Source organism: Herpailurus yagouaroundi, unplaced genomic scaffold, assembly GCF_014898765.1.
Source record: "Herpailurus yagouaroundi ecotype Mexico unplaced genomic scaffold, PumYag 181, whole genome shotgun sequence".
In the NCBI taxonomy this organism is placed as follows: Eukaryota; Metazoa; Chordata; class Mammalia; order Carnivora; family Felidae; genus Herpailurus; species Herpailurus yagouaroundi.
In genome coordinates this window covers 31,494,656-31,513,903 of record NW_024412412.1, presented here as the reverse complement: position 1 = coordinate 31,513,903, position 19,248 = coordinate 31,494,656, and the positions used below count along the sequence as shown (strand labels likewise).

The window sequence follows — 19,248 nt, the reverse complement described above, 5'->3', positions numbered from 1 at the left end:
GAGAGGGGATACTTCTTACAGGAGAATTTCAAATCTATGGATGGATGCTCCTCCCTACAGGAACTGTAACTTGATTCTCTAAGTGTGGACCAGACTTAGAGACTCATTTCCAAAGAATAGAGTATGACAAGGGGGGAAAGAGTAACTGCAGTGGAGAAACCTGGCAGATACTGCCTTAGCCAAGTGAGTAAAGCTAACATCACCAGTGGAAAAGTCATGTTGATATCATGTATACATGTGTACCTTACTTCACCTCGGGTACCTTCCTGAAAACCAGTGATCCCAGTCTGATGAGAAAAGAAAACCGACATACCCAGCTGAGGGACATTCTACAGTACCTCACTACTACTTCTCAGAATGGTCAGGAAGATGAAAAATCAGGAAAGTCTGAGAAACTGTTAAAGTCAGAGAGACCAAGGAAAGTTGACAACTAAATACAGTGTTGTTTGGATCCTGGAGTAGAAAGGGCTTAGTAGAAAACCTGGTGAAATCTGAGTAAAGTCTGGAGTTTAAGCTAATAGTAATGTACAATGTTAATTTCTTAATTGTAACAAACGGTTAAATAGGATGTTGCATAAATACCATGGTTGCATAAGTTGTTGACATTAGAAGAAACTGGGTGAAGGGTATAATGGAAACACTCTGTGCTACCTTTGCAACTTTACTGTAACTCTGAACTTAAAATAAGCATTTATTTAAAAAATACTATTTTCTATGTTCTTGATAACCTAGGAATTTTGTCTTGAAGAACTTGGGGACATAGCTTTTAATTGGTCGGTTTTTTTTTTTTCAGTCCTGTTAACAACTTGACTTAAATCCCTAGTACAGCAGGGAGAAGATAGATTTAAACAAAGGCATCCAGTCTTGTGAAGGAATTTGTGGAGTCTTTTTCTTTTCTTTTTTTTCTTTTTTCCTTTCTTTTTTTCTTTTTTTTTTTTTTGAGAGAGAGAGAGAGAGAGAGTGCACGCACACACACGTGAACAGGAGAGAGGCAGAGGGAGAGAGAGAATCCTAAGCAGGCTCCTGAGCAGAAATCAAGTCAGGGGCTTAACTGGCTGAGCCACCCTGGCACCCATGGGAAGTCTTTGATAGATCTGCTAGGAAGTATGGGACAAAGGGAGATAGATATTCCTTTATCATTTTTATTCTAAATAATAAGCTTTCTTAACTCTGTTCTCTATTAAAAATTAAATATTAAGTAAATATATGTATGTGTTTGTATATATATGTACAGACATATATGTGTTTACATGCACAGATATATAGATGTATAATTTTTCCCCTCTAGCTTTAATTACTTTTTAAAATACGTTTTTGGGGCGCCTGGGTGGCGCAGTCGGTTAAGCGTCCGACTTCAGCCAGGTCACGATCTCGCGGTCCGTGAGTTCGAGCCCCGCGTCAGGCTCTGGGCTGATGGCTCAGAGCCTGGAGCCTGTTTCCGATTCTGTGTCTCCCTCTCTCTCTGCCCCTCCCCCGTTCATGCTCTGTCTCTCTCTGTCCCAAAAATAAATAAACGTTAAAAAAAAAAAATTTTTTTTTTTAAATATGTTTTTAATGTTTATTTATTTTGAGAGAGAGAGTGTGTGTGGATAGGGGAGGGGCAGAGAGAGGGAGACACAGAATCCAAAGCAGGCTCCAGGCTCTGAGCTGTGAGCACAGAGCCCGATGCCGGGCTTGAACCCATGAACTGTGAGATCATGACCTGAGCTGAAGTTGGATGCTTAACCGACTGAGCCACCCGGGCGCCCCATAGCTTTAATAATTTTTAAAAGATAAAGGACCTGGCTGTGACTTGATTTTAATATCAAATGGTACTTTATGAGTACCATTAACATAAATTTGTGATTTCTGTATTGTATTTCTATGAATATGTGTTTTTATTCATCAGGTAATAGGAAATTTGTTTTTAACGTTTATTTATTTTGAGAGAGAGAAAGAGCGGGCCTGAGTGGGCGGAGGGGCAGAGAAAGAGGAATAGAGAATCCCACGCAGGCTCCACGCTGTCAGTGCAGAGCCCGACCTGAGCCGAAACCAAGATTCAGACACTCAACCACCTGAGCCACTCAGGTGCCCCGAAATAGCATGTTTTAATGTACCTATATATTTTTCTTCCATTAGTATTACTCTTTTTTTGAGGACTTTTTCATTTTTCTCTGCAGATAAAACAATAAAATTATGGAAAATCAGTGAAAGGGACAAAAGACCAGAAGGGTATAACTTGAAAGAGGAGGATGGAAGGTATAGAGATCCTACTACAGTCACTACACTACGAGTAAGTACTACTTAACGAAAAAATGATGGTATGACAAATAGTGTTCTGTATTCATATTACATATGCTAGATCCTGAGTAGAACTTGAATAGGATTAACTGTAATCTGCCCCCTCCCAATAATTCTGTAACCAGGTAGGACATTAAAAACTCCCATTTTAAACAACCATGTCCCACATAGAGGTCTCTCTGTGCCGGGGGCTGACCCAAGACCTAATGCAAGACTGTTTTATAGTATGTCATACTCTTTTGCTCTCATGGTTTGAGTGTTAGCTAACACAACCTTAAGTTTCAAGATTAATTTTCTTTGGAGATCAAAAAAGCAGAAATGGACCAGATATTCTGGTTCCTGCTGAAAAATGCCAAGAATTAGGTGCTCTGGGCCAATTTCCTTTTTAGCCATTTCAACTGGAAAATGTTTAGCTTTGTAAATTTCAAGCAAAAGATTGGAACTAGAACGCACATCAAATTCTAATAGTATAAAAGAAGGGTTGAAAAAAAAAAAAAAAAAGAAGGTAAATTGACCAAATTATTTTTCTTCTCATGTCAGCACTTTAAGGATCAATATCAGTTGCTGTATAAAACTAAATCTGTGTGCTATTTGTAGTGTTCCCTCAAAAACTGGAGTAAAGAACTGAACCTTAAGTGCCATTGTAAATAAATGAGCATTTTGTAATGACTGTTTTTCATGTATTGACAGGTGCCAGTCTTTAGGCCCATGGATCTAATGGTTGAGGCCAGTCCACGAAGAATATTTGCCAATGCTCATACATATCACATCAACTCAATTTCTATTAATAGTGATTATGAAACATATTTATCTGCAGATGATTTACGGATTAATCTTTGGCATCTGGAGATTACAGACAGGAGTTTTAGTATCCATTTGGTTTCTTTTTTTGGTGTTCGGTAAAGAAGGCATGTTGTGCCCACTAGTTATTTATTCATCTCTCCTTCATGTATTTTTATTTTTTCTGCTTATAGGAGCTTCTTACTATACCACTTTTTTTTTTTAAGTTTATTTAGTTATTTTGAGAGAGATACAGGAAGAGAGAATCCTAAGCAGGCTCCGCACTGTCAGCACAGAGCCTGACATGGGACTTAAACTCATGAACTGTGAAATCATGACCTGAGCCGAAGTCAAGAGTTGGTCACTCAACCAACTGAGCCACCCAGGCGTCCCTATAGCATTTCTTCTTTGTGCTTAAGTGATTAAACACTGGGGGAAGTTCTTTGATAAAGGGCATAATGTATTGATTTAAAAATAGGATTGTTTGGGGTGCCTGGGTGGCTCAGTCAGTTAAGCGTCTGACTTCAGCTCAGGTCATGATCTCGCAGTTCGTGAGTTCAAGCCCCTCGTCGGATTCTGTGCTGACAGCTCAGAGCCTGGAGCCTGCTTCGGATTCTGTGTCTCCCTCTCTCTCTGCCCCTCCCCCGCTCACACTCTGTCTGTCTCTTTCTCTCAAAAATAAGTATTAAAAAAATTTTAAATAGGATTCTTGGAATTTTAAGTACTATTACGTATAGTAAGTTCAGTAATTAGCGCTAAGTGCTTTGCTATATATTAAATACTGTTGCAGTCCCTGTGAAAATTAATGTTTTTAATAGTTGAGTTTTTTGTAAAAAACAAATTTGTGGAGTATTATTCTTTAAAAATGTAATTATAAAAATATGCTCACTAGAGTTGGAAAAAAATTCATACAAGTCATGATGCAATAGTGGTATAAAGTCAATAGAAATACCTTTCCCAACGCCATTCTCATTGTTCATATTATCCTTCTGAGATTTTTCTGTACAGGTGTATGATACTATACATACCTGGCATACACAGCATACTATGTGAATACAAATCTAGGGTTGTATATAAATATATTTAAGTTTGTCTTCCTTTTATTTTTTAAGGTTTTGTAAATGTTAGCAGTTATTACCGCAAGTATCATTGTATGTATTTTTAAATAGACCTCATTTGAAAAATTAACACCTTACTGGAATTTATACTCTACCCATATTGTATAAAAGAGCCTTTTTCCTCCAGTCTGGTCCCTTTACCAGTCTCGTTAGTGAAAAGTCCTGTTTATCAACCACTTATGTTTCCTTTTGTTCTTTTCTAGTTTTTACGTTAGGTACATCAGCTCCATTTTTGTGGTGCAGATAGGTTCCCCTTGAAGTTTTTTACTTTTGTTTGGAATGTACACTAACTCCTGTCAATATTTAGGAAGATAACTTATCAATCGGTTCCTTGTGGCTTCTGGGATTTGTGTCACACTCAGGAAAAAAAGGCCCTGCTACATTCTAACAGGATATAGAATTCACCCATGGTTTCTTCGAAGATTTTTCCCCAAGCGTTAGAATCCCTCTGGGATTTATACTCCTTTAAGGAGTAGAATGCAATTCAGAATTAATACTTGTGCTTAATTAAGTTTATGAATGAATTTTAGATTGCAGAACTGCAAAATTATATTTGCCCTTTTTTCTAAGTGGAAATTCCTTAATAAAATGCTATTCAGATATTGTGGATATCAAGCCTGCCAATATGGAAGAGCTAACAGAGGTGATCACAGCAGCAGAATTCCATCCGAACAGCTGCAACACGTTTGTATACAGCAGCAGTAAAGGAACTATTCGCTTATGTGACATGAGGGCCTCTGCCCTCTGTGATAGGCATTCTAAACGTAAGTTTACTGTGTCTTTTTTTCAAATGATAACATTTTCTGGTTTTTTGAAACTAGTGTCAGATGTGGTGACTGCATTTACGTAGGTTTATAAGTCTGGGAATCTGTGTGCCCAGGGTCTCCCGTGCCCTTTGCCAAGCTGCCTGACTCTACACGAGGCTCTGGAGCTTACTCCACTGGAAGCTCCCTCCTGGAAGCATGTCTATCGATGTCCCAGTGGATATATTTTTAAATGGAATATGATTTTTTGGGAACCTGGGGTTAGGCTCTTCAACTCTGTATTCAAGTGTAATCGTTGTTTTTTTTTCCTCCTTCCCTTCCCCCCTCCCTTCTCTCTTTTCCCCCTGCCCTCCCTTTGTCACTTTCTATTTTGAGTTTTCTCAGAAGACTTTTCTGAGAAGAGCTTTCCTTGGTTTCAAAAAAAATGAAAAAGCGCCAGGTTAAAAAATTAAGGGTTTACATTATTATTGTCTTCATGTTACTGTAGATGTGAAATTCATTTGGTACGTGCCTTTTATCAAAACAGTTTCACCTGGCCACTAAAACAGTAGACTCTGGAATGAATTTGGACGGTGTGTTTCTTGCGGTGGCAGTACAGGCAGTTGTGGAGGATGCGGAACCCGCAGACCTGGTGCACTCTGGAGCCCGAAGCCCTGGGGGGAGCTTAGCTCCCTTAAACCAGCCGTAGGGCTCTGGGTGTGTGCTATGTACTTGGGCGTCTTCGACATCGGCACTAAATCACTCCTAAGAAACCTCCAGGGAGGTTATGTTCGTGTAGCCAGAGAGAGGTTTTTCAGTTCTATATACTAGCCTGTCACTCTGACTCACTTGTAGGAAGTTTGTGAATGGTTGTCTCAGCAAGTGCTTTGTCCGAGCCAGAATATTATACAATTTGCCCTTTTTTGCTTGTTTTTAGTGTTTGAAGAACCTGAAGATCCCAGTAACAGGTCTTTTTTTTCTGAAATCATCTCCTCTATTTCTGATGTAAAATTCAGCCATAGTGGTCGATATATGATGACTAGAGACTATTTGTCAGTCAAAATTTGGGACTTAAATATGGAAAACAGGCCTGTGGAAACATACCAGGTATTTGCAGTTTTTTCTTTCAATGAGCATATACCTTGTTTACTTCTAAGTCTTTATAGTGGATTTTGTACTACATGTTAATCCCAGTACAGCATGGTCAGCCCATAGGCTTTTTCCTTCAGACATCCATTGAGTATGTTGCTTCGCCTAATGTTAATTTTATGTATACTTTTGTAGGTTGTGTTGTCTATTCAGTTAAAGTGTGATTTTGCTACCAGTTTGGTTCAGTAGTAACAACTTTTCTTCCCCACCCCTGTCTACATTTAAAGTGAGGAGGGGAGAGCAAGCTCTCTATTAATGTCTAGGTGGGGAAGAGGATTGGGGAGAATGGCCAGTCTTACTGGAGATGTCCTGGTTGGAGTGTGCACAGTAGTAGTTTAAAACTGAAGCTGAACTTGGGCGTGCCCAGTCAGGTGGACCGGCGTTCTGCCTTTTGGCTGATAACTGTTGTCTTAAGCTAAAGGAGAAGGGCTTGAAAGCCCAGCAGACGGCTCTAGGTGTTGCCTATCTGTTGTAGGATGTTAGGTCTGGATTCTCTTCTCATCAGCCAGCCACTACCATTGATCCACTGTCTCTTCTAGAGAAGAGAATGAAGGTGTGCACAGCTGGGAACAGGGTGGGGGGCAAGCAGAAAACCTGGGTGAAGCCCTAGGCTACAGTGTAGAAAACACTTAACACAGTTGTATGAATAGAGAACTTATAAACGGTACCTTCTTTATGTTATATGTCTTCCATAAAATTAGAACAACGTTTCTCTAACTTTTTAATCCTCTTTGACAAACATAAACTACTTAAGACTCTTCTTAATGGTATTTGAAATTTTAAAATAAATGCTATGTTGAAGCAAAAGCAAATACATACTGCTTTGTTTTCACGTTACATTTGTGTGACCTGCAGGATTGTAATCTATTTCCTGGGGTTCCTCACCACCACCACCCCATTGCCATAGAGAGTAATTGATTTGAACCTTAACTTCATACACTTAAAATTGTTTGGTGAGAAACCCTTATATGTGCATTCTAAAACTTTGTTGGATGGTTAGGATTTACCTCGTTTTACCAGATTTGCAGGTTTTCTGCTTATGCTGAATTAGTGATTCAGAGTAGAGTCACGTTATACTCAAATGTAATGTATGCAGATTCAACTCTTAACTGAATTTATATAATCCTCTTTCTGAGCTGTGTGACTAAAGGGTATTTTGAGCTTATTAATTTTTTGCCTTCTAACTCTACATGAGTTACAGTTCTTCTGTGTTAACAAATTTGTGCTTAATGTCACATAGACATGGCTGAATCATTCCACTGTACTTAATTGAAATGGACACTTAAAATGACTTAAGGTTGTTTCGTAAAGAATAGAGAATTCTAAGCATTTAGAAGGTACCTGCTCTTTTCTGTCATTATTTATTTTATAAGGCCCTCTAAGTAAAGTCAGTAAGATAGAGACCCCTTTTTCCCTCCCTCTGGTCACAACAAAAGCTTTGGAATGTCCTTTGTAATTTAACGGTGTTAATACTGAGAAAAATGCATCATTTCTCAGAATACTTTTTCAATACCAGATTTAATGATTTTTCTGGCTTATAACCCTTGTGAGATACTAGTGAGTAAAATACAGAATTATACTTCAGAAAACCAGTACCTCTTCATTAGTTTTTGATACTCCATAAGGAATATCAAGTAATAACCAATTTTTTTAGTGATGCATACCTCGAGTAACTATATGAAGTTGATCCTTGATCAACATGGTTTGAACTCCGTGGGTCCACTTACACGTGGACTGTTTTTCTATAAAAACAGTATAGTGCCATAAATGTATTTTCTCTTCCTTATGATTTTCTTTTCTCTAGCCTACTTTATTATAAGAATACAGTATATAATACATATTACATATAACATTAAAAAAAATACATGTTAACTTTATATTATCAGTAAGGCTTCCCCAGCCAAGAGTAGGCTATTAGTAGTTAAATTTGGGGGAGTCAAAAGTTCTATATGGATTTTGACTGCAATGGGGTTAGCACCCCTAATCCTCATGGTGTTCAAGGGTCAGTTGTAATTTATCACCAAACCAGGGGCGCATATGCTGCGCATAGTATGGGTATGTAATGACAATATAGGGCTTCAGTTATTTATGCCCAGGAAGTAGTTATTTAAAAAGGAAGTAAAACATAATACTGAGTTCTTTATCAGTAATTTATGGATTGAAAACCAAGTGTTAACATATTCAACTACAGATATAATAATAATAGTCTTTAATTATCATTCTCTTATCTGTACCATTTTCAAATGTTCTCTACCTGAATAATTAGTCAGGCCTATAAAGTGTTCATTTGCCATGCCCCAAAGGGTATTTTTCTCTGTCCTACAATGGGAAAATGTGTGTTCTTGGAAAGGGGCTCATTTGTTTGTAAAAGAATAAAATTATTGCCTTTATTGTTACCAAGAGAATTGAATTTTAATAAGATTAAGTAAAGTGTGTATGTATCTCTGTATATTTCTTTTTTTAAAAAAAACAAGTAAGGATTTAGTTAAATTGTTTTCCTAATATCAATCAGCAGATATTAAGATGTAAATAAATATATCTGTAATAATGCATTTGTACTTAAAACTCAGGTTCATGAATACCTCAGAAGTAAACTTTGTTCACTGTATGAAAATGACTGCATATTTGACAAATTTGAATGTTGTTGGAACGGATCTGACAGGTAATTGATTTTAATTTGAACTTCTCATTCAATTGTGCATTTCATTAGAGGAAAGAAATTTGCTATTTCGCTTCTATGGTTGCCACATTCACTAAAAATACAACTTCTTTTAGATTGACACAAATTATAAATCCTGACTTCATTTTCTTTCAGTTTCCTTGAAATAAATTCAGTAATCTTACAGCAGTAACAGCAGAAAAAAATTAAACCTGTTTCACTAATAAATATGAAAATGCACAAAGAAGTCTCAGGATCTTAAATTATGACTTAAATGTCTTTAAATATTTCCCTTTGTGAACCAGATCAATGACATTTTTTGACATGTCATTAGTTAAAATGGTGAAATTTCAGTTTGTTCATCAAGTATGAAACTGTTTTTAGAAATATTTAGTCAGTGAATATTTCGTTTGGAATGCTACACACCAGTTTTTCCAGACACTACATTAATATCTCATGGAAGTGGTAATTATCATCTGTAATTTTAACCATATTACCATGAGTAATTAGGATTTTTATAATCCACAACTTTGGCATGGTATGCTTCATTTTTACCATGTCATGAATGTGTGTATCATTATTTCCAAGGATAAATAAGTCTTAATCTTTCAGGTTTTAGTTTCAATAGAACAGAACATGGTACAAGAAAACATAATTTGGGGATTACCTAAACTTGCCTTCAAGGTAATTAGAGGTACTTTTAGTTTAATCGGTGAAGCTTGATAAAATTTGAGTCTCGTGGTATTAATGTGTTAAAGAGGATGATAGAACTTAGATCGTTTATCTTTGGTATGACTTTTAAAAGTACTTTTATCTGATTCTAACATTACACCCAGTAATAGGCTGACCAGAGTACACCTAGACTAGGAATAAGCAAGCTTTGCCTTTGAATGCACTAACCCCGAGGCATCGAGAAGTTTCGAAAAAAGAAAAGAAGAGGAAAGGAGAAATTAGCAAGTAGGAAGAGAAAGAAGACACTGATAGAATAGAATACGGCACACTGCTACAACTAGTTCTTCCTCACACGGTTTAAATTGTTGATTTCCCTTAACCTTAAAATAATTTTTTGGAAATGATTTCAAACTTACGGAAAACTTGTAAGGGTGACACATCTTATTTAGCCCTTACTCAGGTTCTCCTGGTACTGTTTGCTGGGTCATTCTCTTTTGCTGGGTCTTTTTTTCTCTCTCTCTCTCTAAAGACATGCAGGTAGGGGCTCCTGGGTGGCTCAGTTGGTTGAGCGTCCAATGCTGAATTTCAGCTCCGTTCACAATCCCCCGGTTTGTGAGTTCGAGTGCCGCGTCGGGCTCTGTGCCAACAGTGCAGAGCCTGCTTGGGATCTCTCTCTCTCTCTCTCTCTCTCTCAAAAGAAATAAACAAACATAAACTAAAAAAAAAAAAAAAGACATTTAAACAGACGCACATTATTTGTGAACCAATTGAGAGTAAATTCCAAACATGCCCCATTGCCCTTAAATTTAAATTGATGAGTATTTAAATTTAATAAGTATTCCTAAAACATAATAGTTTCTCCCATGTGATGGCAGGGCAGTCCTCTAAAGCAGAGAAACTCGCGTTGGTGCAGTCCTCCTGTCTAATCCACAGAGCCCATTAAACTTTCCCCAGCCTCGGGGCGCATGGGTGGCTCAGTCAGCTGAGCCTCTGACTGCAGCTCAGGTCATGATCTCACAGTTCTTGGGTTCGAGCCATGCGTGGGGCTCTGTGCTGACAGCTTAGAGCCTGGAGCCTGCTTTGAGTTTTGTGGCTCCCTCTCTCTCTACCCCTCCCCTGCTCGCTCTTGCACTCTCTCTTTCTCTGTCTCTCAAAAATAAACTTCAAAAAAATTAACCCCCCCCCCCCCCGCCCCAGCCTTCCTCAGTCACGTCCTTCCTAGCAGAGGAAAAAAATCTGATCAAATAGCCAATCCAAAGATATATGTAACATTTAGTTGTCCTATCTCCTTAGTCTTCTTTAATTTGGAACAGTAGTTCTTCGTGTTTTCCTTGTCTTCTGCAACTGTGGCATTTTTGAAAAACAGGCCAGTGATTTTATAGGATGTTTCTCAGTTGGAGTGTTGTCTAATGTTTCCTCGGGACTTGATTCAGGTGACACATTTTTGGCAGGTATACCACAGAAATGCTGGCCTAACGAAACCTTTTAAATAGACCTACGTGTCCTAATCCATTAAAACCTCACAGATTCAAATAATACAAGGATGCCGGTCTAAATTACATAAATCCTTTTAAAAGAAATACAGTTTTAGTACCTTCAGGTATATGCACCTATTTAAGTTTGATTAAAATGCTGTCAAATGTCCTTTGGGGGAATTGACAGTACTGTGTAACGTACGATATGTGCAAATACTCAGAGTTGTTTTCAAGTGGTAAACAGTTCCTTGATAACCTGTGATCTTATTTACAATAATAATTTAAACCATGTGGGAAGAATGGGGGAAGTAATAATAGCACCAGACCCTTTCCAAATGAACGGTTTCAAACTTAGGTTTTGCTTACTGGGATACTTAAAACTTAGTAAGTGTTGAGCGGTGATGGATGGAAGGTTGAGCTGACAAAGAGCTACCCTGGGTAGGATTAAAATTTGGCATCCTTTAAACGGCTGCCATTAAAAATATTGGTCAAAAAAAGTGCTTCAGATGTATTTAATGTTATAGGCAAAACGACTTTCTGTTCATAAAAACTTCATATGCTACTCAGTATTCTCAGAAGCTGATTTCTTAAACCATTCATAAGCTAGGATGATCCCAGCCAGACAGCATCCTGGGAACAAGTTCTCTAGTTTATCATTTAAATCACAAAACAAAGCGTTGGTTTCTTATGAGCGGTTTTATACCGTGCGGTTTGGGGGTTTCAGAACCTGTGGTCCCACGGTTGGTACTTCAGAAAGCTACAGGTTTGGTCAGTCACGTAACAGCCTGTAGGGGCAAAATTGTTCGACAAAGGTGACGTCAGTACTAGTAATCAGAAGCTGCCCTTGAGAATGCTTCCCGCGTTGGTGATGGTTTGGGTAGTCATGAAAAGGAGTCGATGACAGAAAACCAAGCTCCCTAGCCCTAGCCCCAGACTAGTACCAGTTTGTTTGGATGGTCTCGGGGTTGGTGTGTCAGCAGCCCTCTTCCTGAATCCAGACGTGCTCGAAGTCCCTATTTCCTGTGGAGCACACTGGACTGGGTTTCATCCCTGAACCGTTGTACTGGAAATAAACTCTTTTCACTTATTTGACTGCACACTTGTTTGCTTTTGCAGTGTTGTCATGACCGGATCTTACAATAACTTCTTCAGAATGTTTGACAGGAACACAAAGCGAGACATAACCCTAGAAGCGTCGCGGGAAAACAATAAACCTCGCACGGTTCTGAAGCCACGCAAAGTCTGTGCAAGTGGCAAGCGAAAGAAAGATGAAATAAGCGTTGACAGCCTAGACTTCAACAAGAAAATACTTCATACGGCCTGGCACCCCAAGGAAAATATCATTGCTGTAGCTACTACAAACAATCTGTATATATTTCAAGACAAAGTGAATTAGGGTTGGCATTCCCAGCCGAAGAGCCCACTTCCTGCTTAGTTGAGATAGTTGAATCTAGCATTCGTACCTAAAAACGAGAGAGGTCCATTGTGGCGCCCCTTTCCAGTGTTTGACAGTGTGCCATTCGACAACACATTTTTTATAGCTACATGGAGAGATCTCTGTGGATTCTCCCCGCGGTGTTCTCCATGTCTGCTAGCCATGTAGGTAAGGGTAGGGCACTTTTAATTTAAATGACTTCTTGCACCATCTTGCCTAATGGACTAGATTGGACTGTGTCAACATTGATTTCCTCCACTTTTTATGCCTTCCATTGTGATGACGTCAAACACAGTGAGAGCCTTCAGTCATGCTTATGGGATTTAATTGTGTATCCTCATTACTGTATCATTTGTGGGGTACACCCCTCCCCCTTTTTTAAATTAAACACAGCTCATTCTTACTGTGGCTTGTAGCATTCCTCCTCTTCTGGCCTCCTGGACTCTTCCCCTCCGTCTCTCTCACCCCTGCCCCTCCACCCAGTCTTGGTGGTGGTATATTAAAAAAAGAAAGAACGAAAGCACACAAAATGAGTCAGTTTGGGGTCAGTGGTAAAGGGGGTATATGTTGCGAACAAATGTTTTAAGTAACAGTTGGCTGTAATCACTCCTTGCCGTGTCTGGCACCGAAAATAAGGAAAAAAAAAAACTACTACTACTGAATAAAAGTGACAAAGAATGGAGAATCTGGTTTTCTTTTTCTTTTTTAATCTACCTCTCTAAGCCAATATTTTGTGTCATACTTTTGGGCGCAGTGAAATGAAATGAGTTTCCATTGTTTAATTGGTATTTTTGTTAACTATTTTTAACAAGTGTTCTTTTACATGGAGAAGAAGGGGTCTTGGTTCTGTATGAACATGTTTTGAATATATATTGGTATTACTAAGGATTTCACAATCTATAAATTGCTATTAGAGATTTTTTTTTTTACTGTGGTTATAAGTATTGGATACATTGTATCTACACTTAACTCATCTGTTAATGAAATTGTTGTAAATGGGAACCAAATTTGTAGAACTTCATTTTTAAAGACTTTTTACAGTGCTTAATTTCATTTTTGCCTTACTAAAGTTAAAGGTTTAAAAAACTTTCTTAACAGGTTAAAACTTTTTTTGTCATTCACTCATAAGACATGACAAAACTATCCTCCAGTGATTTACATAGATAAAATTGACACTGCACTAAATATTTTTTTTGTATTTTCCTGCTATCAGATCTGAATGAAATGTACTTTGCCATAGATATGTTTTTCCTCTATTTTTGGTTTTCCAAAGTATTAATATTAAAGACAAACTTTAAAGGTTCAGTGTTCAGAAAGTGCTTAATGGACTCCCAACAGCTGCCTCAAATAAAAATTTAGTAATCTGTAAATGATTACATTTTCCTTAAGTGGTGATACCTTTTCCAAAGATGAAGAGTACTCCTATTTTTTAATGGGTAGAATGTACCTTTGTCAGTCTTGCAGAAGCTTTAATGGAGAAGAAAATGGACTTTATTTTTAAAACTATAAATTGAGTAGGCATGTATATTATTAGAGAATGGTTAGGATGTTTTGGATGAGCAGTAATAGACAACCTAGAATTTTAGAGGACTCTGAGTGCTTCGTGTATGTGTATATATATATATATATATATATATATATATATATATATATACACACACATATATATATATATGTCCACTACCTATGGTTCTATTCTCATCAATGAAAGATGAAGCAATTCGACCGTAATTCCCTCTATACTTATACGAATATTATGTCTTGTAAGTCAACATTTTTAGCACACAGGAGAAATTTTATGTAATAAAATTACTGTATCTTTTGGACTTAACAAATTGGAATTTGTATTTAAACACGTTCTATGTCTGGAAATTCTTCAAGTAATGGCACTTTTACTAACTTATTTGGGGATCTTGGGTGCATTCCTAATTTGTTATTTATTCTTTACACTTGACTCGGAGTGGGATGTTCTCCTGCCACAGTATCAAACACTGATGCTCGTCTCTGATCAGGCAGCTTTCCAGATCTACGCGGAAGATCGTTTCCCTAAAGTTTGGGTGTAGATCTTGAGATTAATACCACCAAACAACTCTTGGAAATTCTCTTTGGATTCAGCAATAGCTATAATGATTCTCACTCATGACACTAAGGGTTAGTTTTTTATGTTTAAGAGAAACATTACTACAGTTAAAATGCCTCCATAAAGGAATGCTATTACAAATTGTAATGATATTCTCAAGTATCCATTTTTACTTATTTGATGTAGCAAATTAGAAGCCCAGCCACTCATCTCATATGGTCATGGTTAATCTTTTTATTAATAAAAATTTTGCTTAGAATAAACTTAGTCTTGTCAAGTTGCTTGTATTCTATTGACACCTACAAACATTCATAATCTATCCCTTCTGTCTTAACCTGTTTTTAAAATTACAGTAGGAAAAGGAACTTGCATTCTGTTAATCTCCTTTGATCTCTTTAGTGGCTGGGCAGTAGTCATCTTATAAATCTCTGTATTTAGGTGAACAGCTGTTCATGTAACAACTAACTACTGGACATTAAACTGTCTTCTGTGAAGCCCTTAGTCCTTTGGAATAAATGACTCCATGCCGGGCACCTGGGTGGCAGTCGATGAAGCATTCAACTCTTGATCTCGGCTCAAGTCTTGATCTCAGCGGGGTGCGTTCAAGCCCCACGTTGGGTTCCACACGGGGCATGGAGCCTATTTAAAAAACCAAAAAGACATCCATGCACTTTTTTCTCATTTCAAATTGAAGTTTTGTTTTTCGGGTTTTTTTTTTGTTTGTTTCTGTTTTTGTTTTTTAGTGAGGATCTTTATAAACCTTAAATGTGAGGATTCTGGCTACAGATACTCCTAAAGAAAATGAGAAGTATGAGAACAGGTTCTTGCAGTGTGTAACTATTTCAAGTAATATCTTTTTGGTCTTGGAAAATTTATATGTGAAACCTAAACACTACTGATCAGTGTTTTTAGTGAAATACAAATCATTACCTTCTTGGAGAACACTGCTTCAGCATTTTTTTTTTCTTTAAATCACACTTAAATTCAAGTGGAGATAATCACTTCTGGAAGAACAGAACCAAGCCTAGAAAAGAGAAAAGGTGAATGCTAGGTAATCAAGAATCAAGTCAATTTACTTTAGCATTTGAGAACATTACTATTTTTGGGTCTTATTTATTCAGTTGGTTGATAAGGGGTGTGTGTGTGTGTGTGTGTGTGTGTGACCGTGACTAAAAGTTTTTCACACACCTTTTCCCCAAACCTTAGAACCTGACCCTGCTTCATTTTGTAGAACTGCATATGAAGTCAAAACATCCTCACTCACTGTTTAGTATTATCAAATGCTTGGTGAGCTTACAAAGCCTTGGGGGTGTTCTTAAATGCCGAAGGTAATTTTTTAAGCTGGTGATAACTTTAGTTTTGTCGCCTTGCCATTTTATTGCATAGTGGTATCAGACTTTTTAATCTATCTCTACGTAAGAATTAAGACACGCCCACCAAAACTTCCTCTTTGGCACAGTAACTGTCAAACTGAAGGCACTTCAAAGATGCCTCCAAAAGGAGAAATTTAGCAAAGAACTAAACTTGTTTCTTTTAAAGTTCTATGCTTCTGCTCAGTAGTAGGTGAATAGCAACAAGTTATTTGAGGGCTTTCCCACTAGGGGGCAATGGTTAAGTCCTGAACAGCATTTACCAGGTATTTTTAAGAATTCATTAACAGGAGAATTATATTCCTATACTGGAAGAGCTTAATTATCAAACACTAAATTGGGAACCAAATAAAGGGGAAGCCCAAGGTATACTTATGTCCAAATAAAACCAGTATTCAACATGACCTAGCAGTACTTATTAACAGGCCCAATGATAGAGAATGGATCCCACATGTCACTTATGAGGTCTTTTGTGATCCTTTCTTACTGAGGAAGCAGCAAAAGTGAAATTACGAAAGAGTCGAGCACTCCTTTGTTTCAATCCTAGCCTACACAGTCTAGCTACCCCTTTGCAAAATCAGATCCTTAAGTGCCATGTTCGCTTTCTTATTTACAAGGAGACCAGGAGTTTTATGTTGATTTAACTCTGGGCCACCATTTCTTTAAAAAAACAAAAACCTTCTAGACCCTGAATGCATGTTTTTCAGAAAGTACAGAAGGGAAAAATACCCCACCAGTAATCTTACCATGCAGGGAAAACATAGTTGCCTTTTTTTTTCTTTCCATAGAGAATGGAATCGTGTACAGTTTAATGTCCTATTTCTCTGCTCAACATTGTGCTGAGCAGTGTCCCAGATCAGATACGAGATTTCCCTGTGTGCAAAGCCTCACATTTGTGGATCATCCACTATTTATTTCACTGGTCCCTGTTGTGAGGGCTGAATTTTGTTTTTATTTTTGCAAATAGAAGTATTGATGGGTCCGATTTTTAGGATACATTCCTAGAAACACAGTTACTGTGTTAAAGGCTATGGATATATTTAAGATACGATACATGTTGTCAGATTTACCTTCCAAAAATGGAAGTTCCATCACTAGTGTGTGGGATTACCCGTATCTTCACACTTCCTTACAAAATCTCATGTTTCAGTTTTATTAATTTGAAAAAGTCAGAAATGGTACACCAATTTGTGTTGCCCTATTTCTAGCCAGGTAACTCATTTCTGTAACACAAGACACGTATGTACTCTGTAAATATTTTCTCCCATTCTGAGCCAGTCTTTTCTTCATTCTCTTAACAGAGCTTTTTGAACATCAGCAGTTCTTAATTTTCACAAGGTCCACTTTAGCAACTTTAATGGATTACGCTTGTGGTGTCATCCAAGAAACCCGCCCAACTTAAGGTGACAGATTTTTTTTTTTTTCTTTAGAACTCTAACAGTTTTAAGTTTTTACATTTAGGTCTGTGATGCCTTTGAGTTACTTTTTACATATGGTACGTATAAAACCTATACACCACAGATAGATCAAGTTTTTTCTTTACCCTTTTGCTGACAATCAGCCACAGTGTTAGCCGGTTTCTAAACTGTTCCATTAGTGTATCTGCTCTCATCCACACTGCCTTGCCTTGATTCGTGTCGCTTTCCGTAAGTCAGAAAATCAACTTTGTTGTTTCAAAAACGTGTTGCAATTTGAATTCCTTTGCCTTTCCGTTACACGTTTTAGAGCCAGCCTGTTGCGAACAAAAACACCCTCTCGGATTTGGATGATAACGGCACTGCACGCACAGACCAGTTCAGGGAACGTGGACGTTTTAGGATTTGTCCTCCAATCTGAGTGAACACAGCATATTGTCCCATTTTCTGTAGGTTGCAGAGTTCTTTTATCACTGTTTTTAGTTTTTAGCGTACAGATGTTGCACGATAGTACTGTTACCGGTTCATGGGGTTTTTTTGTATGTATGCTGGGGAATTGGTACTTATACAATTTTCAATATCTAATTGTTCATTGTTCACATCTAGAAATAGAATGGATTTTTGTATATAGACCCTGTAATCCCGACATCTTACCAAATTCACTTACGGAGATTTTTAGAAGTTTTCTATTGAGCCATGTTGTCTGCAGATTATTTATAACAAATGTTTTCTTTCTCCACAGTCTTTCTAATTTTCCTTTCAGATGCCTTTTCTTTCTCTTCCTTGTCCTGCTGCCCTGGTTAGACCTTCCAGTTGACGGTCAAAGGAGTGGTGAGGTCAGTTCAGACACATCCTTGCCTTGTCACCAATGTTAGGGAGCAAGCATTCATTTACCATTACCATTAAGTGTGTTGTTTACCATTAAGTAGGTTAGTTGTAGGGTTTTTGCAAATGGCCTTTTTCAGGCTGAGAAAATTCCGTGTTATTCCTGGTTTTCTGAGATCTGTTAATCACGCATGGATTTTGGATTTTGTCAGATTTTTTTTTTTTTTTTTTTTTTGCATCTACTGAAACGATGTCTTTTGTTGAAGGACCGGCCTTGCATTTCCAGAATATTGTTAGATTCTTTTGCTAGTATTTTGTTATTTTCGCCTCTGTGTTCATAAGGGATATTGATCTGTAGTTTCCTTACCTTTTAATGTCATTTTGGTCAGTGTAATGTTGCTCTCATAAAATAAGTTTCCCTCCTCCCCCATACTATGGAAGAATGTGGGTAGAATTCATATATAGTTTCTTCCCTAAGTGTTGGGTAGTATTCACCGCGGATGCCATTTGGGCCTCTTATTGGAAGATTTTTATCTGAATTCAATTTTTTTTTTTAATTTTTTTTTCAACGTTTATTTATTTTTGGGACAGAGAGAGACAGAGCATTAACGGGGGAGGGGCAGAGAGAGAGGGAGACACAGAATCGGAAACAGGCTCCAGGCTCCGAGCCATCAGCCCAGAGCCTGACGCGGGGCTCGAACTCACGGACCGCGAGATCGTGACCTGGCTGAAGTCGGACGCTTAACCGACTGCGCCACCCAGGCGCCCCCTGAATTCAATTTTTTAAATAGAATTCTACAGATTATTTCTTCAGTTTTAGCATTTTGGCTTTCAAGGAGATTGTCCATTTCATCTAAGTTATCGGATTTATGAGCAGAGTTGTTCATAACATTCTGTTTATCTTATTCTGCTCAGGCTGCTATAACAAAATACCATACACTGTGGTTTTTCTTATTTTTGCTTTTATTCCTCCTTCCCCCGTCCCTGTCCTCCCTTTCCCCTCCTCTTCTCCTCCTCCTCCCTTTTTTTTGTCATCAAACCAAAGAGTCTATTTCATTTATGGTTAGAAAGTCCTTCCCTTCATTTAGGGTTAGAAAATGAGAAAAAGTTCTTTTATGTTCACTTTTACACCTAAAAATGTTTTTTATTATGAATCATTTTACTTCTTCATTGCATTTTCATTTCTATTAATGATGACATGTGAGAGCTACTAATTTCACTATATTTTACCTGTAGCCGTTAACTAG

At 37.7% G+C, this 19,248-nt stretch overlaps 1 protein-coding gene across 2 annotated transcripts in view; it reads left to right on the top strand.

The window, feature by feature from the left end:
* PPP2R2A (protein phosphatase 2 regulatory subunit Balpha) overlaps positions 1 to 12,996 on the top strand; it is an 83,907-nt gene extending 70,911 nt beyond the window's left edge. For both annotated transcript variants that reach the window (XM_040490236.1, XM_040490237.1), the window contains exons 5-10: positions 2,160 to 2,272; positions 2,971 to 3,148; positions 4,778 to 4,942; positions 5,859 to 6,028; positions 8,641 to 8,732; positions 11,993 to 12,996. In XM_040490236.1, coding sequence (XP_040346170.1) covers positions 2,160 to 2,272; positions 2,971 to 3,148; positions 4,778 to 4,942; positions 5,859 to 6,028; positions 8,641 to 8,732; positions 11,993 to 12,272 — 998 coding nt within the window. In that variant the 3' untranslated portion in view covers positions 12,273 to 12,996. The remainder of the gene's footprint in view (positions 1 to 2,159; positions 2,273 to 2,970; positions 3,149 to 4,777; positions 4,943 to 5,858; positions 6,029 to 8,640; positions 8,733 to 11,992) is intronic.
* Positions 12,997 to 19,248: the final 6,252 nt, after the last annotated feature.